General features: G+C 49.1%; 1 protein-coding gene across 1 annotated transcript in view; it reads left to right on the top strand.

Annotated features, from left to right (window-relative positions):
* FBXO15 (F-box protein 15) overlaps positions 1-22572 on the top strand; it is a 248411-nt gene that overhangs the window by 194841 nt on the left and 30998 nt on the right. The window contains exon 11 of the mRNA XM_028480298.2: positions 8730-8793. Within this exon, the coding sequence (XP_028336099.2) occupies positions 8730-8793 (64 nt within the window). The remainder of the gene's footprint in view (positions 1-8729; positions 8794-22572) is intronic.

Below are 22572 nucleotides of genomic sequence, written 5' to 3'. Positions count from 1 at the left end.
AGTCTACAACTTTCCTGCCAAACTACCCGTTCTAAGAAAGCAGTGCCGGTGGGACTTCTGTAATAAAGTGTGTCCCAGTGACTCACCATTATCAGTACAGGGGTTGTTATGGAGATTCACCCGTGAGCCTTCTGCAGACTTTTGCTCTCCTGCATCATTTGGCACCTTCCCTGCTCCCAGCATGCGCTGACACTGTGATGAGCGCTAAGACATTTGGAATGAGGCCTTTGTGTGGGAAATTAAATGTCAGCCTGCTTGCAGCGTTCCACAGGTCCCTGGGGGAACCTATGCTGGCATTGAAGTTCTCATTAATATTATACTCTTTGGGAACTTCTGGAGCCCAATGTGCTTTTTTCAAAAGTTGTACTTTTTTTCATATTTAAAGAAATCTGGGACGTTCACACTGGAGAACTTATCACGCAGCCTCAGTTCTGTCCGCTCTGGAAGCGCGTGAGAGATGCTGGGCGAACCGTGACTTGTTCCCATGTCTGACCCTGGTCTAGTCCACTGACCTGAGACAGCTGAATTCGCGATAGTGCTGAAGACCCGCTGTTACAGTCGGAGTCATTTGCGAGAAGCTTTTCCCAGAGCTGGGGTGCCTGTCTTCTACTCAGGATGCAGGGGGGAATGTCCACCTTCTAGAACTTTTGGTCTCTGGCTGACAGTCTTTTCAGCATGGAGGATGCCTGTGATCCGGGAGGGTTAACAGTCTTCCAAAACCTAAATTCAGGGGGAAGATCTAAGGAGAATTAATGGTAAGAAAAATGTGGAAGGGATCATATTAATCAGTTTGCAGTCACTCAAACGTCAAAAAGATTTTCCTTTGAAAACAGCTAATTTGCACAGCCTCTCAGCCCGTAATGAATCTCCATTAGTTATCAGCAGAAATTTCACGTCAGAAATCCTGTGCTTTAAATACAAGCTTTGAATTTTCACCGCCATTTAGTTGGCTTTAGTTCATGGAGACAGACTCATTTTCTCTTTCTGTCACCCCGCCTCTTTGAAGAAACAGTTGCAAAGAGGCGTTTCCTGCGTGACCCGCTTCAGGGTGACTTTATTAAGACCGCTTTCCCCGAGGTTCCTCCCTAACTGTATCTCGAGAACACTTCTTTTCCGACCAAAGGGTCATCAAGGTCACGTGCCTGCAGCTGGTGCACCCGTAGCCAGTTACCCTGGATTAGCCTGAGCTGGGAGCAGGCCTCTTGCAGGAGCCGGGGAGTGGGGGGCAGCTAGGGAGCACCTGACCTTGAGCCAGTGGAAGGGCTGGCGGGTCATGGAGTGAAGCAGACCCCAAGACATGGTAGCTAGCATTCAGGGTTATGCCTGTGGGTCCAGTGTCAGAACTGGGTCTGGGGAAGGGGTTTTAGATACACAGACGTTTTGTTATCATTTAATCCCTATTTGTAAAATTAAATTTACACAAAGGGCCCCTTAAAAGTCTATTTAGTGAGATTTGGCTTTTCCCTAAATGGTAGAAGAATCTTAGCAAGATTATGACTCTACGGCCCACAGAGATGGCCCAGTTAAATTTTGACTAGATTGAAAAATAACAACAACAAAAAACCAAATAGGACCGAGCCTTTTGTGCCATATTTATTCTTTGCAAAGAATGAAAAATGCCTCCAAATGAAAGGCGTGTTCAAAGTCCCGACCTGGTTAACACAGTTAAATCTATCAGTTTGGAGCACGTGTGAAAAATGTAGATTGTACGCGGCTGGGATAGATTGTGGGGAAGGCCTTTCCAAGCAGAGCTCCATAAACTCCAAGGGGTCTGTCTGCAGGGGCCCGCAGATGCTGGTGCCGGGCTCTGGGAGTGAAGAACAGACTCTGATTTCACAACTGGATCTTTGCTTCCCTCCGCGCTTTGTAGTCTACATTGTGAATATGTTAACAAAACCCTTTAGGTTAGCGCTTTGTAGTCTACATTGTGAATATGTTAACAAAATCCTTTAGGTTATGTAGGGCATCTCAAGTGGCTGTCAAGTTGGATCTGGTTATCAGAGGAAAAATGCATACAGATGTTACTCACTTGACTTGCTCTGTTTAATTCTTTGTTGCATTTGCGCCTATTTGATCTTAAGTGAATGTCAGCTAGTCGGAGATTTGGGGACAGATCCTACGGATATCGAAAACTATTTACTTTGAGGATAAACTCTGCAGCGTGTTATGGATCTTTACATTGTCTTCTTGACAGTCGAGAAGAGTGAGGCCCAGAATTGCTAAGTGTTTTCCCTTTGGTTACTCAGTAGCTAGTAGCAAAAGCAGGACAAGAACCTTCTAACCCTCCACTGAGCACCTTTTTATTCCTGTACTGACTTCCTTCTGAAGCTGGAATTGCGGATGCTGTCTATCCAAAGTAGAGAGCCCTGCAGAACTATCTCTTTATTGTGTTTCCTCGTTGCTCACAGTTTTAGATTCAAGATGTTCTTTGAAGAGAGAACTTTCCTGAAGTAAGCAAGAATTCCAGTAATGCCCCAGGCAGACTTTTTTCTTGGCTTCAGCTTACTACTGACTCATGTCCCTTGATAACTGAGTTCTTGTTTACCAAGAACTTTAATTATTTTCATCATTGGTTCTTCAACTGTTCTTTGGCCCGATTTGTCCTGTTTTCTTAGGCGCTTGGCCGCAAAACAGGCATCCTGAGAGCCAGGAGGCCAGCTCCCTTATTCACTCTCTTCCAAGCCAGAGCCGAGGGTGGCCCAAAGATGCTGTATCTTAGGACAATTTGCTTGGATCTTTCCTTATGTAGAATTTGTAGCAATGAGCCATTCAGAATAGTTTCCTACCTTTGTGACTTTCTAAGAGCTGGTCTTAGCAACAAGGAGAGCGACTCAGTAGTGTTTGAAAAGGAATGGCTCTGGAAGATGATGACAGTTGCTCATCAGGGGTCTTCTGCGTCTCATGTTAAAGTGAGCAGAGAGGAAACTGCTGGGTGATAGAAACATACCGTGTTTTTATACAGACGAGTGGTACTCTGGGTTTCTCTCATCAGCAACGTAGAGCCTCTCCATAGATGCCTATGTAAGTGATATTCAAAATAGGTAATTATTAGTGAGAGAGGCACTGGGCATTCAGAGTGGACCCTTCCAGAACATAGCGCTATTGGAGAGGCTTCCTGAAGGTTGTCTGCGCCCTCCCTCCCCCAGGAATTGTCTCTTTAATTTTTGAATCATGGGAAGGTCCAGGAGGGTCTAGAAGAGGGACTGAAGCAGCCTGTGGCAGTGGCCACTTAACAACCAGAAAGGAAAAATTAATGTTTAACAATCTGATCAGTCATGCTCAGTTGGGTGCACTGGCTTTTGAGAACCGATTGTTAAATTTTCAGGAATTTTGTGAACTGGTTTTTAAACAGCAATTATTACGCATTAAATAACGTAAGTTTACAGTTTAAAACTGTATTAAAAGTAAACAAAAGTAGTAAATACCCCGAACTCTTCACTTCCTAATTATTTCACTACATTTTTCTATTATCTGTGCTGGCGAGGTCATTCACGCCTGTTGCAGGAGGATGGTGGAAACTCTGCACAGGGTTTTACAATTTCACGTCTCTTCCGGACTCCTTTAGCACACGCTTACACCCCGAAATTGACGTGAAATTGGCAAGGTTCCCCCCCGACTCTGTTAATGGTCCAGCTGGCTGATGCTGGCTGGAGGTCTGCCCTGCTCCTTCTCTGTTATTTCTTTTTGTGCTGGGCCTTCTCTGCTCGGCAGGGTTTATCAGGTAACCTGGCTGCCAGCGTTACTAAGATAGAGGCCATGAATTGGGCTCTTGTGTGGACCACGGGTCACCTAATCACTGAATATACTAGAACATCTTTTTCTCCGTTCTCACCCCTCTTCTTGATACAATTGGTCAGTCTGTCTTTCTAAAGCTCTCTCCTTCCTCAACTCCTTGGCTGTCAGATTTTACTCATTCTTCTAACTCTCTGACAACTCTTTCACTAACCATAATTTCTGTTCTCAAAACTAGGCGTTAGTCAAGTTTCTCTGCTCTGCTCCCTTTTGCTCTGTCCGGACAATTCTCCTCCAGACTCACACAAAAGTCCGTGGTGTACCAAACAACGCAGCATCACCAGTATTGAATCTATTATATCTCTCCTGTCCGAAAATAGAGACTTTGATTTCTCTACATTTATAAATGGAAGCCTACATTTCCCTAGTCACTCAGTTTTAAAAGCCTTGCATCCTCTTTAACTCCTTGTGACATAGCTTTTGTGCTTCTGTCTCATTTCCCCTCCAGATTATAAGCTTTCAGGTAAGGTCTTTATTAATTGTACCCATTACACCTTCTACACAACACCTGGCTTACAAAATACTGAATGTGTTTTGCTAAATTTAAGGGGTAGGATTCATTTTGAAAGTGACCATATTGTACTGATGTGTCTTATAATGGGGGGGGCAAACTCGTATTTCCCTCTTATTTCCAGTGGACAAGGTTTTATTAGAAGAGGGCCTTTTCAACTGGAGCCTAAGCTGAGATTCAGATGAGAACAGAAGTCACTTGGTGGTGATGTGAAAGGAGACGTTTCATTTATTTTGCTTTTGGAGACGGAAGAGGGATTTGCATGGGTGCCTGTGAGTGGACAAGATGGAGAAATGGCTCCTCTGGCCGTTCGTGGTGAAGTCTGGTTCCCCACAAACAGGGAGCCTGTCAGCAGAAGGTGAGGGGAGATTCCCTGCCTTCTGAGTGCATCAGCCTGGCAGGGTTTCAGCCGGTTCCCGTGATCTCTGCTGACATCAAAGTCTGTGGGAGGGCAGGGATGAGGCGTGAGTCACCGCCGCACATTTCTTAGAATTCTCCATGGCCCAGCTCTGTCCCCAGGGCTCAGCACTTCCGTTGAGGTGCAGAGAATCCACGTTACGGATTGAGAATAAACGGAATTTTGCTTTTATCCTACCCCTTTTTCTTTCTAACCTATATTTTAGGTGTCCATGTTTATCTGAATTCAATTTTAACATGAAATCCTTTGAAGATGAGGTTATTTTGATATTGACGAACTTGTGGGATTTTCAAAGAAAGAAGCACACATACGGTGGCTGTTTGAACGAGTGAACGCGGAGATACAGTGAAGGTCGGAGGTAGAGCAGAAGGGAACTGTGAATCTCCACTAACAAATGCAGAAAAAAACGTGCTTTCTGAGAAGGTGAAAGCAACCCCATCGTCAAGGTGTTTCAGTTAGGATTGTGACAGAAAGGAAGCTCGGCGTCTGTGCAGACTGCCACGTGGTCGGATTGGGGTAAATAAACACATCTTCGAAACCCTTTCGTGTATGTGTTTAATGTGAGCATGCCAGACACCTTATCACATGGTAGACAATTTACAATTTCAGTAATACCCACCATTTACCAATTAGGCATTTACTTCTTGCCAAGCACTCTTCTCTTATATTCTCTATAATTCATAGAATAGGTACTATTTCACGTGCTTTTACTCAGTCCTTCCAAGAACCTCATGATTTGTGTTGTCATCCTGAGTCACAGGTTCACTAAGAACCTTGGCTCTGAGGTCTTTCCGAGGAGAGCTGGGGTCTGAGCCCCTGTCCAGCTGGTGAGGTCGCCCATCAGCTGACTTCCAGCTGGAGTGGTAGGGGGTCTTCTGCAAATGCTTGCCTTGATACGCTAAGTAGCTCCTAAGACAAGCATGTGGCAGCTTTGCTGGGGAAGCCCAAGCACATATCACGTTCCATCGGTGTTCTTAGGAACTTACAGTCTGACCTTTTTCAAACATTTTTCATGCATTTCACCAGATAAATTGGAAGTTGTGATTCCTATTCAAAACATCCTTGAGAAGTGGCAAGAACCATTTTAAAAGAGGTATTTGGGGTCTGGACTTTTGTTTGGAGAATAAGACATGCATTAAGCACCGATGTATATATTCAACAAGCTTATGTTGAAAGCTGGGTTTATGAAGCTTCCTCTTGACTCTTAAAACAATACGTAATTCTCACCTCTTGACTCTTAAAACAATATGTAATTCTCACCCGGTATCTTTGATGTGGCATAACGCATTTATCAGTCTCTGATGTGCTCGAGGAGACTGTCTGCCTTCCCTTTTTGTCCCTTCTCTTCCCTCTGGCTCTGCCCTGGAGAGGAAAGAGCTGTACGGGCACGTGATGGTGAAGGGCCCCCTGCAGACCCTGAGGGGAGCCCTGAACAGACTGGAGGGAGGCCCAACTCCACCCTGTGGCTGGTTAATGCTGGGATTCACAAAACCCAGACCATTGCCCTAGGTTTCGCTTTATCCAGCGTCCCTAGATGCACCGTCACCCTCCGTTTCGCTTTATCCAGCGTCCCTAGATGGATCAGCGTAAGGCTTGGGTCTTTAACCACTCCAGCCGTTTCTCAGAACGGCAGAATAACCACTGACCAGTTCACGGCTCCCATTCCCATCCCAGTTTCTGAGGCAGTGAGGTGGTGCCATCTCGCCCACTAAGGGCTTTGCGGGGGGCTGCAGCCGACCCCCACTGGGGCACAGCTGACCTCGCCTCTTCCCCCGTCTCCTCCATCCCTGGGGCCCAGCATCCCTGGCCACGACTGAACCCTGAAGGCTCCGTCAACACTCTGTCCTGGAGGGACGTGGCAGAGCCTTGTTTAAGGGCATAAGGACAAATACAAATTAGAGATAAGAGGCTTAATTCTCTCTGTTGAAAATAAGGGAAGAGACTGCTCTGTCTCCTTTTCTTTTTAGATCAGTCACCTTAGAAAACTTGCAGCTGTAACTGCTTTCTCCTCTCTGAAATGTGTGTAAATCCTTTTGCAGATGAGATAGGTCTCAGCCAGCTTTAGGCTGCAGGACTGTCTTCCTCCAGGATTGGGAGCCGTCTCTTGGAAATGCGGTTGTCTTCACAGCACCTCTGTCTCCCAACCTCTGCGCCAGGATGGGGCCAACTTCAGCGGGGCCTTTGCTCCAAGTTGCAAAACCACTTCCTGTCCTAAGGATATAAGTGGCTTGTTTCTCCTCTGAATAAAGCCGCTTAGCTGACACAGATGGTCACCCCAATTACCAGGCGAACCTAGGATGAACTGTATGTGGCCATGGTGCTATCTAGGCTTCTCTTTGAGGACTAGTTATCGGTTACCTTGAGAGCATGTTTGTAGTGGGTTGTAGCTGCTTGGCTACATGAAAGGTGAGGTTTCTTTCTGTCTTTGCAGCCTCTTAGCCAATCGCCTGTGACGCGTGTCACATCCTGGCTTAAGGCTTATTCAATAATAAGAACGTCTCCTTTCTTTTCTACCTTTGTGGAGTGGGTCTCTGGGTTGGGAGGACATTTTGTTCTTACTCATATCTTCCCAGCAGGAGATGGGGTGTAGCTGGAGGAGTCCAGTCCTGTTGGCAGAGAGGAACTGCACGCCCGTAGAGCCTTAGAAGGTCCTCGGCTCTTTCTCTGGGCCCCTCCCTTCCCAGTTGGCATTGAGCGCTGCGTCACCACACCGTGCTCTAATCCTCCTTGTCCCATCACCCTGAGACCGCCACCCTCCAACCAGACTCCTGAGCCTTCTTCCTTGGACACTCTTTGAGAAAGGTGGTCTGTGCCTACTTCCCTCATTTACTGGGGAGGAATCCTCTCGCCGCCGTTTCTTCAGTCAGCTTCCCCCGTCTCCCAGGCTCCCAGGACACCTAAGTAAATGACTGATGGGTGGAATGTGCCCCTCCCAAATCTGTATGTTCCAGTCCTAACCCCCAGGCCCTCAGAATGCACCTGTATTTGGAGAGAGGGTCTTTTCAAGAGGTAATTAAGGTAAAATGAGGTCATTAGGGTGGGCCCTGTAGAGGAGGGAAAAGTCTTCCTTCTACCCTTCTAGGTTCTGTGCCTGGCCTGCAAATTAAATTGGCATAAGATTGATAAACAGGAAAAAGAGTCAATTTAATTATATATTTATGAACGCACAGAGTTTCCCCAAAATAGGAGACTCAAGGGGGCGGGTGCCCAGCTGATTAAGACATATGCCACCTGAGCTACGGAAAGGAAGAGGGGCTTGGAGCTTCTGGGACGTGGGAGAGGCAAATTATGGGATGGGGAGGAAATGAAAAGAAAAGATTTGCCTTGTTATGGAGATAAAAGTCTCTCCAGTGAAAAACGCGTCTCTGGGAGTAGCTCTCACCCTGGTACAGATGCCTTAACTAATGGAAATTTCCTGTACAAAAGGAGAAATTTACACTTTATTTTAGGCAGCTAAGGGGGAGTTAAAGAGCTTTCTCTGTGTCTGCTGGTTCTTCATTGCCTTTAGTTCAAAATAATCTATACACCAAAGTGAGATATTTTGGGCTGGCGTGTTCTGAGCCCCTTCAGCCCTAATCCATTATGACTGGTGTCCTTATAAGAGGAGATTGGGACACAGACAGACACAAGGGACGACCATGTGAAGACACGGGGAGAAGACGACCATGTGCAAGCCAAGGAGAGAAGCTTCAGGAAAAAACCAGCCCTCCTGACACCTTGATCTCGGATCTATTCCCCAGATTTGTGATAAAATAAGTGTCCGTTGTTTAAGCCACCCAGACTGTGGTGCTTTGTTAGGGCAGCCCCAGCAAACTCATACTATGACCCAGAGGCATTTCTGGGTAGCTTATTATTTTACTTATGGACAGGTATACTTTGTCATATGAAGCCTCAGACCCTCCAGGTTTCATAATACAAAAACTCTCAGTGTGGTCATTTCCTACATGTGTTTGTCTAAACTAGCTTCTGATGCCCTCTCTCTCTTTTTTTGTGTTCTGTTTCCTATAGGCACGTCCAGAAACAACTCCTCCGTCCTGTCCCGTAAGTGGCCCCAAGATGCATCTCAGAACGGGTGAGCATCAATGACTAAGGAAGTTGGTGGGATTCTTAGAACCCCTTTGCTTGCAGTCTGTGTCTTTTTGACACGGGGAATAGTTTCTGTCGGAACTGACCCTGAGTTTGGCCGTGTTATGGGCGTCGTGATTCCTCTGTGTCAGAAACTAAGCTGTGGAAGGTATTTTCCATTTGGTTGTTACCCGGCATTACTTGGCCGTGTTGATCTGGGGTTGGCTCCAGCCACCTGTTTAGAACAGCCCCTTGGGGGACCCGCGCGTGTCGCCGGGGACCTTGCCTTGAGTGGGCAGGAGAGCGGGGGTCTTGCCGCACCAGGTGGAAGACCCTGCCGGCTGACGCGTGGTTGGTGAGTCGCGATGAGCTCACTCCCGGCGGGGATAAAGCATTTGATTAAACTGCCATTTATGGGAATAATTAGACTCCTGCTGTACAGGCTTGATTGCTTGGTGCTTAAGGCTTGCATCTCATTTGGGATCCCCGGTGTCAGGAGTTTTGAGTGGAATGTAGCCCGTCGCTTCTTCCATGTAGCCTGAGTTTATCAAACTCCCCCCACTTTCTTACGCTCGGAGACCGTGGCGAACACAGTTGGTCCTGGAATCGCAGAGCTGATCATAACATCATTAGATTAGAAACCAGGGCAATTATCCAGTCACATTCCTTTGTAGAGCTAGCACGAACCATGGTGGTTATGGCGTACATAATACTCAGACGGCATCTTATTAATTAGCGATTTCCCCTGCTTGCTTGGGATGATGATTCGTGAGTTCTAGATGCATGTGAACACAGATAATAAAGAACGGCCTCAGCATTCCGGTTACCATGCCAACTATCTTATATTCATTTTCTGATGACACTCTTGATTGATTCTTTAGGGAGCTGTGGCTACCACACAAGCGGAACACAGTCTTTTTTTTCCTTTCGCTGTCTTGACAACAACATTTCTCTTCTCTCCAAGGGAAATAGAAATGCGTCTTCATGGGGGCTATTATTTCAACCTGAGCTTGTAAATTTTATTATTAAATATTTGTCAGAATTAAACAAATTAATTATTACACTGATAAAGATTTTTCACTGGTATTGGGGCTTTGCCTCAAGGGAACAATCCGAGCCGCCATTGCTTACGTGACCCGCTAGATGGAGCAAGTGAGAAAGCATTTGCATTCAGCTTCCAAAATGATTGAAGAAATAAATAATGGGGCTCTTGATGGGTCTGTGAGTAAAGTAATGACTGTTTGCCTTTTCTGACAACTTTGGTAGAGATCTTGGGAATGAAAGATCGGCTTGACAGCTTCCTATCTGTCCAGCACAAAATCAATTCCGTTTCTAGTTAAGCACATCAGGAGGAGACAGACTTTTGATTCAAATTTAGGCATGAGTTTTTTATTTTATTTTATTTTTATTTTTTTATTTAGAGTAGTTCCAACTTTTCTGAAGGCAAAAAAAAAAAGTTAAGAAAGAAAAAATTTTTTAAATCTTTATTGTCTTCATTTATATGTATGACTGCAACCTTCCCCATGAGGTCTCTATCCTGTTTGGTTTTAAACTTAAGGTTGTAAAAACTTTTCAGGCACAATATTATCTCCCTGGTAGTGGAAGCAGTGAGCAGCTGGGTCTATTTGTGAGGCTCGGTACGTATTCCAGGTATCACCATGTTCTCCCATTAAGCAAGCATCTTGCTTGGTGTGGAATGACTGGGTCACCCAGCCAGTGGCAGGCAACTACTGAGAGACAAAGGGTGAAATCTCTGCGGGAGCCAGTGGGACAAACTGGCTCTGAAATTGAACCACAGGATCACTCTCCACATGGCCTGCTCTCACTCCCCACTCCTACCTATGGAAGGTTACCTTTTGTTTGAGATTACTTCTGGTAACAGCCTGTCTGATCTGAGCTCCGATTCGGGAATTTAGCCAAGTGCTATTGGTTAGCCATTTTGACCGTGAACTTTCTCAATGCTTTTATTTTACATTTTACTGATACAGACTCTTTGCATTGGCTGCAGAAGAGGTGTCCCTTATATGGTGAGCTCAGCTGTTATTATGGGTAGTCATGAATAGTTATGATCTCTTTGGAGAGCAATTTGGCAAATACAGCAGCATTTAAAATACACGTATCCTTTGATCCAGCCAGTCCAGGGCTGGGAATTTAACTTGCATGCATGCTTGCACACAAAGTCAAAGGTATATGTGTGAAGATTTTTTTTTTTTTTTACTGCAGCATTGTTTGTAGGAACAAAAGCCTCAACCTAAATGTTCACCACTAAGGGATTGATTAAATGAATGAGGGTGGATCCATACCAGGGAATGCAGGGGGATTCATTACATTGACTCATATTTACTGGTATATCATCCTTCTATTGATAATTCTCAAATAATATTCAAGAACTATTAAGTGAAAAACGATGCAGAATGGTATTTATGATATGGTACCATTTGTATGAAAAGTAAGGATCCATTCGTTATATAGATACATGTATGTGTGTATGCTTGGAGAGCATAGAAAAATCTGGAAAAACACACAAGAAAATGGTAACAGTTATCTTCAGAAAATGGAGCCAAGGGGAAGGGGGGAATTATACTTTTCCTCTTCATTTTTATTACTCTTTTCATTTGTCTTGTTTTTTATCCTGTAAATACATTATTTTTAAAACACAGTGGGTTTCCTTGGCTGGGTTACTCTCTGAAATTCAGCGTCTATGTCCGAGTATCCCTGAATAGTTTTAGGAGCATTTGTGACTATCTCCGAGTATCCCTGAATAGTTTAGGAGCATTTGTGACTATCTCCCGGGACTTGACATTGATGCCTTAGAGCTGAGTGTGAACCGCCTGCTATGGAAGAGCCAAGAAGTCTCGTGTCCTCCCTGTGCCCTGAGGCCGCGGCCCCGCTTCTCCTCCAGATACGTGCTGTGCACCTGCTGCTTGCTCGGCCCCCACCTGGCCATAGCTCAGCCGAGATGCAGGCAGAGGCACCCCAGCGCAGCGACAGCTGCTGCCGCGCCCTGGGCCAGGAGCCCATGGGCCTGGGCGGCGGTTTCCAGCTCTCGGAGGTGCTCTCCTTGGAACCGCCTGGAAGAGCGACATGATGGATGCTTCAACCACTGCCTCTCCGGGAGAATGCATCGCTGACGCCACTGCTTATGGACTGCAGGCCCAGCTGCGGTATGGTGCAAGGGACAGGGGCACTCGCTGACTCTTCCAAGGTGACAAGGATTGTCACCGGGACGCCCGCGATGCTCGCAGCTAACTTTCCAGCTCCCCCCAGGTTTCTGCTCCTGCTTATCTACCTTTAAGGCTGAGTTAGACTCTGGGAAGTTGTGGCTTTGCAAACCCAGAGTTCTCGAAGCCAGGAGCGCACAGGGCTGGGTGACACGACTGCCTGGATTCGACTCTTGGCTCCGTAATGACCTCACTAAGGAAAAAGGGAGGGGCAGAGGCCAGGCCTTCTCACTCTGCAGAGACTGCTGCCATCGTGTTTCAGAATTATTTCTGCCTTATTTTTCCCCGAATCTGCAGCACAGAGGCGGTGCCACGTGAGCGGTCTGCACCTAACAGGTTGGAGACGTGCCCACTGACCGGCTGAGTGACCACACGGCTTGTCGAGGGCTTGCTTCTGGTTGCTGGGGGACAAGCGGCCTGTCCTCCACCCACGCGGAGCTTCCTCAGCCCTGCGGAGGAGTGGAGACCGCGTCTCAGTTAGTAGCAGCCAGGGCTGGGGGGCTGCCTTTTTATGGAGTGGACAGGGCCACAGAATCGGTGCCTTGTCAAGGATGGCCCGTTTGATGAATTACAGGTCAAGGACAATAAGTCAGCTGCAACCTTGACTGTGTTTTTCTATGTAAGATCCATGCAATCAGCCATTTGGTACACTTTCTGTTATATACGCATCTCTGTTTTTCCTCCGCTAGATAAATAAAGCCGAGCTCTCTTAGTTGTTTGAGCCAAGCTACACTGCCTGGCGCCTGGCTCTCCCAGAGGTGAGGAGGGGGTAGAGGACTGCAGTGGGGCTGGACCAGGCCAGCTTCCACGTGTCCCGGATGTATGACAACGTTTGGATTAAATGAGCGGCAGAGAATGTGCCGGAGGGAGAGTGTTGCTTGTGGAGTGCCAGGACGGGACTGGTGTGATTCAGTGGCTGCGGGACTCCTTCAAAGACGCTGGGATTTTATGGTGAGGGGGCTGTTTCAAGCGTTGGTTCAGCAATTTCCTGAACAGAAGTGAGTTAAAAAAACAAACCTAACCATCGGCCCCCATTTCACTGTGGGTTCTGGCAGCCTGTCTCGAGATAACCCCATCGCATTCCCTGTGGTTGGGGGCACGGGGGCGGCTTTCCCTCGCTTTACTTCTCCCAGACATGGCGTTGGTTTAATCACCGCTGTCACCACTCGATGACCGTGATTCTCAGGTGGAGATGCTTGGGGTCTCCCTGCAAAACTCTGAGGGAACCAAGAGACCACTCGTAATCCTCAAGCCTTCTGTTTCCCAGAGAGATGGAGGAGTCGATGTCCTCTGCACCTTCGTCCACAGCAAGCTCGTCCTCCGCCTCGGCGGAGAGCGTTGTCCCGCACGCTCTCTGCAGGCCGTCTCCTGCTTTTGAAATGTCACGGGGCGGGAGGTCGGTCCGCGTCTCCTGTCGCACCAGCTTCCTTCCTGCGTCTCAGCTCGTGAGCTGCCCCTGGGGGCTCAGGTTCTCTTTGGCTCTTTCCTTACTTGTCTCCCGCAGGGCCTGTGGTCAGATCGTCTAACGTTTTGCATTTGGGCTGTGTTTTACGGAGCTTAGAGGATGAGGCCCAGGAACAAGAAGAAAACCCTCCCCTGCTCCCTCCAAAGGGAGGAGCCCCCCTCCCCGCTGCCAATCGGTGCGCCCCCCCAGGGGGGACACGAGGGGTCGGGAGGCCCCAGCAGGGCCTCTGTGCTCACTGCTCCACAAGACACTGCCCCCACCCCGGACAAATGATATTTCTCTCTTCTTCTTGTTCTCAGTAGGTGTTATTTTTGGAACTGGCCGAAATACTTAGGCATCGTACCGACTCTTCCAGTAAACGTGATCCCTTGTTGGTAGCGTCATTCGGTGAGGTCAGTGACTCTAAATTGGGTTGCCAGGTACACAGTCAAAAAATACAGAACGCCCAGTTAAATTTGAATTTCAAATAAACAACAAATAACCTTTTCGTCCCCCTGAAATTCAAGTTTATCTGGCAATCGTACCTCTAAGACCAAGACTCAAACGGGTTCTTTTTATGAGACACTTTCTCTAAAAAATATCTTGACAGTGAGAGTTCCTTTTCTCTGTCCCTCATCCTCCATTGGTTTAAAAAACATCATAATTTTTCTCAAGATCTTTTCTACGAAGGCTCATCTCTCCTGAATTATGGAGTAAGAAAACCTCTACTCTGTTGAAAATTCTTATGATTTGCACTCTTTCTTACCCAGTTAACATTGTGACTGCATTAAATATATCCCTGAAATATGTACAATAAATTACCAGAGCAAATAAGAAGGGCGGATGTATCTGTATTTTCAAACCACTCCCAAGGGAGTTAAGAACGATATTCTCTGGTTTCCCCTATTTTGTACAATCACAACCATCGCTTTGCCTCTGCAGCTTACTTGCAGTCAATTTCGTTTGTGATTAATTAAACTGATTCAGTTCTACTTCAGCATTTAAGTAATCACAGCTGTTGTTTATTGCTTCACATCCTAAAAGCAAGAGAAACGTTTGTTTAAATAGCCTTTTATGCCAAAACATCCCGAAGAGTAAGGTGCTTGGAGATAGCAAAGGGGTGTGGTTATTTTCCTGGCAAATGGAACTTTCTCTGTAATAGTGACAGAGCATCTATATTTACCAAAGGACCTCAATCCACTTATCAGGGAAATCGGATCTTTTTTTTTTTTTTTTCCCCCAAGGTGGCTACTCTTTTGTAGCGGAAATAGGAGGAAATGTGAAAGCAAAGGGAGATAGGATCTACAGCTCCATGGCTACTATGTGAATTGCAACTGTACTGTGAAGGCAGATACACTGTGACGCCAGAACTCTGAAGATAAAGACAGAATATCTGACAGCCCGATACTATGCTGCTTATGGTCACTTCTTCATCTAATTGGGTGGTTTTGTCCTTCACCCTTTTGCCTTAAGTTTCTCTATCTTCTTTTATGCGCAGTGTTTTGCATGTAGTAAATCCTGACTACTTCCTGGTTTTATTTTTGTATATTCTCAGATTGTAAAAATACTCATTAAAAGACTTATGTGAAGGCCAGGAGAGGCCAGCTTACTAGCCTCCAAGAATTCTCATCAGTCATCAACAAACAGTGTTGGGAGAACTGGATGTCCACAGGCAAAAAAAATAAAATTGGAGCCTCATCTTATTTCATACACAAAAATCAACACAAAATGGATTAAAGATTTAAATATAAGACGTGAATCTATACAACTGTTCATGAAAACACAGGGAAAAAGCTCCATGGCACTGGTCTAGATCATGATTTCTTGGCTCTATCACCAAAAACACAGGCAACAGGAGCAAGAATAGACAAGTGGGAATACGTGAAACTAACAAGTTTCCGCACAGCAAAAGAAGGCAGTAGAGTGAAGGAGCAACCTCTGGAATAGGAGATATTTCTGCAAATCATAAGCATCTGATAACATGTTAATAGTCAATAATTCAATAGCAAACAAATCAAATAACTGATTTAAAAATGGGCAAAAGAGTTGAATAGACATTTCTCCCAAAAGACATACAAACGGTCAACACATATACGAAAAGATGGTTACTATCACTAATCATCAGGAAAACGCAAATCAAAACCACAGTGAGATATCACCTCACACCAGTTAGAATGGCTATTGTTGAAAAGACAAGAAGATAACAAGTGTTGGTGAAATGTGACGAAGTTAGAACCCTTGTGCACTGTCGGTGGGAATGTAATTTGGTGCAGCAGCTACGGAAAACAGTATGGAGGGTCCTCAAAAACATAAAAATAGGACCACCATGGGATCCAGCAATCCCACGTCTGGAGATTTATCCAAAAGAGTTGAAATCAGGATCTTGAAGAGAGATTAGCACTCCGTGTTCATTGCAACATTATTCACTATAGCTACGATATTGAACAACCTAAATGTCCCTCGACAGGTGAGTGGATAAAGAAATGTGGAACATTATTCAGCATTAAAAAAGAAGGAAACCCTGCCATTTGTGACAACATGGGTGACCCTTGAGGACCTTATGCTCAGTGAAATAAGCCAGATGCAGAAACACAAATGCTGCATGATTCCACTTATATGTGGTATCTAAAGTAGTCAGACTTATAGAAACAGGGAGCAGATTGGTGGTTGCCAAGGGCTGGGGGAGAGGGAGAACTGGGAGTTGGGGTTCACTGTGTATAAAGTTCCAGTTATGCAAGATGAATACATTCTGGAGCTCTGCTGTAGGTAACACTGCACTGTGCCTACAGATAACAACACTGTGTGTGCACGTCAAACCTTGTCAGGAGGGTGGGTCTCATGTTAACAAGCATTCTAGCCGCACACGCGCACACACACACGTGCACACACTTACTAAGACTCCTCGCGTGGAGCATTTACACGATGCAAATTATGTCCTAGGACCGTGGCTCCAGAATTCAAAGGAGGCTTTAGCTAGTGAAACCGAGTCACTACATACGGATGCTGTAATCTGAGGTTTTCCAGGACTTAACAGTCCACTGGCACAAATAAAGTCAAATAATGCAGTTTTAGTGGCCCGTCTCCCCCAGGTTCATTAGAACCTTAGTGACTTGGACCTCTGGGAAGTCTACTCTTGCCACTTCTCTTCCTCTCAGCACAGACATCCTTTCATCTCAGCTCTCCATCCTGCTCGCCTTTGCCGGCCCTGGGGCTGCTGACTCAGTCTCACAGATCCTAAGAGCCTGTTTATCCCCTCCTAGTGCCCTAATTCATTTAGAATGGAGACTGGACAAGAAAATCCATTCTCTCTAGTACGTTCTCCTCCTGAAGCTGAGTCACGTGGAAGCCGGGTTATAGTAGATGGTAACCTGGCGAGCGTGGGGTTAGGAACAAGGGGGTGAGTCACGTGACGCACACGTCCATGCGCACGGCGGTGGGCTGTCTCACCCGGCTCCCATCCAGGCTCTTTCTGCTGTGCGCCTGGACAGCACAGAAAGCTGCTGCCGACGTCTGCTCCCTCAGCATCCTTTCCCTAAGCTGCCCTGCCTGTGGATCGGACATGCTGGCGCCTCACACCCTCTCTGCCCGTCTTCCACTCCATTCCTATCTCCGGAAACCACTTCGCGTGGGTGTAACTGACTAAACTTCGTGTGGTTTCAGGAAATCTCTCTCTCTGTCTGCTCCAGGGCTTCTCTGAGGCTGAGCTGTGGGGCTCGGGTGTAAACCCGGCAGCGTGAGGGGTTCACAGTCTGGACTCGGGTGCAAACCCGGCAGGGTGAGGGGTTCATACCCAGACCCGGATGCAAACCCGGCAGCGTGAGGGGTTCACACCTCTTGGATCACAACTGACAAACGAAGTGTGAGCTGGTGCAGAAACTTTCTCCTGTTCATCATTCCTCAGGATGTCCCAGCAGGACTGAGCTCGTGTCCACAGTGACGAACAGCCCAACACATACCTGCGTGTGAGTTTTCTCTCTCTCCCGGTCCCCCACTTCTGTGCTTGAGATCACGTGTCTCCAGACAGTTCCTGCGCTGGGGTTGATCTCCAGCTGTGCTTTCTGGAAAATGACATGGGGACTGTGGTCTTTAGGATGGCGTTCTAGAGCCGGACCGTGTACCGGGGGGGACTGTGTTAAGTGGGGTGTGGGAGCCCTGCTGTGCGGGGGTGTCCCAGGGATTCAAAGTGCAGCTGGGCTGAGCTACCAGTGGGACGCAAGCGTTGGTTACGTGAGCGCATGGGGCAGCGGTAACTCAAGGATGCTGGAGCTGCCTGGCTTAGGTCAGCGGCTCTTGAGAAGCCTGGATGACAGAGATGGGCTCAGGTGAGGGAACTGCCAACTGAAGGCTCGCTGAGAACCGGGGAGGCTTCCCTGGCAGCCTTTTTTTTTTTTTTTTTTTTTGAAACACATTTGTTCTCAGCTTTGGTTTCACACTAGACTCACATAACTTGTGGTCCAGGCACTGTCCGAGACCGATTCGTTCACAGTTTCTAGAAGGGGGACCCAAGCAGCAGCTTTTGAAAGCTCCCCATGTTCCGCCCAAATTGAGAACTGCTAGGGATCTTTGTCACCTGGGCTGCAGAGCAGACTGTGCTGAAAACCAGACCCAGGATTTAACGATAAACATGGCAGAGCTACAAAGGAGACTGACTTCATCCTCAGGCCAGAGTTAGGGTTCTGATGGAAAAAAAATGTTGCTCTGAGACCTGGGATGGAGATCCATGGGTAAGTGACCAAGTCATAAAGGGCTGCAGTCTCCAGAAGCCTCTGTCCTGCTGGGAACAGCTGCGTTCCCTCGTAGCCAAGGGCATCCTCCGCTCACTCGGAGACTCTGCGTGGAGCTGGGCTTCCCCCACATTGGCTCCACCTCCCCACCGTGCCACAAGTCCAGCATCCAGGGCACAGCGGCGGAGACCTGAGTTCCTGTACCAGGAGGACAAAGCATTGAAAGGCCACGAGTACTGGCAAGGACCCGGGGGACCTGGGAGGGGAGGTTGAAAGTGCTGTGCCACTGCGGGCAGAAAATCAGGCAGAGTGGGAGAGAACTGTGGTCCTGAAAGCCTTCTCCCTTGACTGGTGATTCAGCAGCCTTGCAGGGACCCCAGGGCAGGGCCCTTGGCGACCCACACACATGATGCACTACAGGTGTGACCTAGGGATCCCTGAGTCCCTGGGGCCAGAAGGAAGGCTCCGGGTGGAAGAGGCGTGGGATGTGTTTGCTATGTGAGAGCAGGAGATCCGTCACCACAGTCGTGTTCCTTGGGGAGCCCAGAGGACACACCCTTTAATAAAGCAGTAAGGGAAGCCTGGTGGAGGGTCAAACACTGGCACTTTGAAGAATCTTGGAAAAGTGCAAGAAGACACAAACGCCGGGAAGGTGGGAGGTGGGCCCCTTGGCGAGGCAGTGGCTGAAGCTGTGAAGGTTCAGGTGCCAGTGTCTGAGGCATGTTGTCTTAACCTCTGTGGGATCAATGGCCAGTGATCGTATTCACCTTCCAGATGACTAAGAAAGAGGCACGTGGCTTGGGAAGACTCTGGCGTTTGGAAGCAAAGTGTCGCTTCAACCCATTTATCTGGTCACTCAAATGCTCCCAGTTCTGAGGGTTTCTCGGAACAAAGTTGAGCTTTGCTGCAGATCGAGCCACAGTGCAAACTGCTCTGTTGGTCACAGAGTGTGAGCCAGCAAGTCTGATGGTTCTGGAGGCATCCGTGGTGGACAGAGGTGCTGGGGAGAGGTCTGGAGAGCCCCCAGGAGGAGAGGCAGTGCAGACCCCGGCGATGTGGAGCAAGGCCTTCTGCAGCAGAGGGCGGCTCCCGGCTGGAAAAGCACCATGCTGCCGGCTGAGGGGGCGGCTGCCTCTGCCTGTCAGGGTCTGGGCCGTACCAGATCCACCAGGCCGTTGGGCCAGGCAGGGGGCATCAAACCCTGCACTGACGACAGTTCATTGGAGATGGCTCTCGGACGGGCCTAGAGTATTGTCATTTACGTGAACAGGTAGCTCAGACTCTGTCACACCAACATGTCAGCTTACAGCTGTGGCCTCGGGGCCTCCCATGACCCCCTGACAGAGGCAGAGAGACCTGGGCCTGGTTCCCAGACAGTGGGCTCTGTACTCGGTCCTGGGAGAAAGTGGAGCAGGCCCACTGCAGCCCCGCTCAGGGGGGCTCGGGGGACAGTGAGGGAGGAGACCCTCCTGGCCGGCGGGATGCGGAGCCCCGTCGTTCATTGAGAGGGGAGAGACATGCTCGTGGCGTGGCGTGCGGGATTTTGACCTGTGTCGATGGCTTGTCCGCAGGGGAGGGGCCTGGACGAGGAAGGCTGGACACACGTAAGCGCAGGAAGAGGCACGTGGGTGGTCTCCTGGCGCTGGGAACACACCGGAGCGTCTCAGGAGGTGCCGACGCCACCTGAGATCACCACGTCGGACGCGTTGCGGCACCCGTCGGAGACGGGGACCCTCCTTCGGGTGTCGCTCTGTCCACGGCTCCCGTGCTTGGGAGCAGGCCCGTGAGTGGTGACGGGTCCAAAGGCCGGGCACGAGCTGCCACCACGGCTGACTTAGACGCGGCCACTGCTGCCACCTGACCTGCCACCAGCAGAGTGACACGGCGCTCTCTCAAGGGCCAGGCACGGGGGCCGGTCGTGCGCAGTGGCCCCTTGGCCGCAGTTGGGGTAACCCCTGGGTGAGCCTGGACCAGGGCAGAGTCCAGTTCGGTGGCAGAGGCTTTCGGATTGCACTTGGGCTGGGGGGTGCGTGGACGCTGGGTCGGCGCGGATGTCCCTGTCCGGCCTCAGCTCCGTGTCCGGCCTCGTGGGGGCCGCGGTGATGGTAGCAGGTGTGCGGCGGAAGGGCCGACCTCACTCCACACTCCCCGCGCGCCTCGCGGCAGCCCCACGGCGCAGGGCGCTCCCGTTTCGCCAGCTGGCTGAGGAGGAGGTGGAGGCAAAGGGCAGTTAAATAACTGGCCCAAGTTCATCTACAGCTGGTGAGAAGCAAACTGGGATTGGCACCCAGGGCAAACGGCCGCCCCTCCTGAACTCAGGGCGCTTGTGGGCTGCTGAGCCGCGTGCAGTCTCAGCGGCCCTGGCTGCCCGGGCCCCGCTGCGGGGCTCCCCCAGCGCCAGCGCTGGCCTCTGGGTGCTTCCTCCTTCTTGCATGGATGCGGCCAGACTCTCCATGCGCTGCCTGCCCACCGGAGAAGTGCGGAGTCAAGCAAACTTCCCTCGAGCCCCCCGCTTCCCTCGGTGCATCGGTTACCATCCCCGGCGGAGAAGTGCGGAGTCAAGCAAACTTCCCTCGAGCCCCCCGCTTCCCTCGGTGCATCGGTTACCATCCCCGGCGGTTATCGGCAGCTGCGGGTCGGCGCGTGCTTCCTGGGGGTGTTAATGCAGTGTTCTTGGGTGGGCTCTCCGTCTCGGCCCTTCACTGATTAATACCAGCTTTTCAGTTAGCCCAAGTCAGTGAACTTCCTACGAACTAGGTGGTACTTGTTTTTGGTTTTCTCCAGCGAATGTTCTCACGTGTTTTCTTTCTCATTTGTTTATTGTGTCTCCAAGGACATTTCGAGTCCAGAAAAGCATAATGTGATGGAATTCTTCCTTCTGTATAAGCAGTGGCTTTCTCGTAAACTACTTCCTGGTCTGTCTTGTAAACTATTATCTCCTGGTCTGCTTCGAATCTCCTGTGGCTGGTACACCACTCCAGGTAAAGCAAACGCTTGAGGTCCTGGTGACTCCAAGCCGCCACGCCCACCGCGGCCGTGGGGAGCTTGTCTGTGGATCCATGCTGCTCCCTTGCTATCGACCTGAATATTTCTTCACCTGCCTTCTTCTAAGAAGAAGCTGCCTTAAGAAAAAGATATCGACTCACAGCTGTTTTTTATTGGCAGAAGGGTGTGATGTAGGTGCTTTCTCTTCTGTTTTGGAAATACAGACAAAATGGCTTCCTCTGAGGCTCCAGGCCCAGCCTAATAGACCAAGGCGTTGCTTAGAAGATCTCCCAGGGGTGAAAGCTGCTTGAGGGTAGGGTGAGCCCATTGTGTTCGTGACCCCGCGCTCAGCATCTAGCATGGTGCCAGGCCCCTGCCAGCAGTCGAGGAGTGTTTGTTGACGAAGGAGTGAAAGAGAGGAAGGAGGGAGGGAGGGAGGGAGGGAGGGAGGGAGGGAATGGAAGGAAAGAAAGAAGAAAGAGAGGAAAGAAGAGACGACGAAAAGGCCATCATTGTTTGGAGCCAGCATTTAGAGGCATCTGAACGACCCATATGTCCTTCTACCCCATCAACCTTGCGGCTCTGTGTCACAGCCACCGCTGTCAGGGAGGTGGCCTGTCCAGGGTCATAGAGACAGCTGGGTCAGAGATGGGAATTATCAAGGATTCAGGTAAAACAATTGAGGAAAACAGTTGGTGACAATTATGGGCACTCAGTTCACCTAAGTGATGATTGAATTAACCACTGCTGCCCAGACCCTATAATTGATGAATCTGGGGAAAAACTTAAATGATGTTGTTTTTGTTTGCTGGGGCCGCCGTGACAAATGATCACACAGCAGGTGGCTTCAGATGACAGAAATTTATTCTCTCACGGTCTGGAGGCTGAAGTCTGAAATCCTGCTGTCAGCAGGGTTGGCTCCTTCTGGGGAATCCGCTCCTTGAGCCCCTTGGCTTCCGGCGGTTGCTGGCGATCCTTGGCTCTGTCTTGTAGCTGCACCAGCCCGCCCTCCGCTGCTCCCTGGAAGGAGCTGGGATACACGTCCGGGGACCTGACTTTTCCAGCTGCTGCCGGAGGGTCTGGCTTCCAACTCGCCCGTCTCCGGGAACTCCCAGGCTGGCATTTACTGGTTGGTACCCCGGGATCTACTGAGGACAAAGTGGCAGATTTGAATGGCCCAGGGGGTCTTTCTGCAACTCCTTTCCTGGCTCCCCCTTCTCCCTGATGTTGACTTTCATGTTCTTGCAGAGGAGCCCGAGCCTGCATTTCCAGTTGTACTGCCCTTCCCAATCGAGAGCTCAGGGCAAGTTCCCCAGGTGTGTGAGGACAGGTGTGTGAGGGCAGGTGTGTGAGGGGCAGGTGTGTGAGGGGCAGGTGTGTGAGGGCAGGTGTGTGAGGGCAGGTGTGTGAGG

Source organism: Physeter macrocephalus, chromosome 19 (assembly GCF_002837175.3).
Source record: "Physeter macrocephalus isolate SW-GA chromosome 19, ASM283717v5, whole genome shotgun sequence".
Classification (NCBI taxonomy): domain Eukaryota; kingdom Metazoa; phylum Chordata; class Mammalia; order Artiodactyla; family Physeteridae; genus Physeter; species Physeter macrocephalus.
Note: the sequence above shows the minus strand (reverse complement) of the source record. Positions and strands in the feature narration are given on the sequence as shown.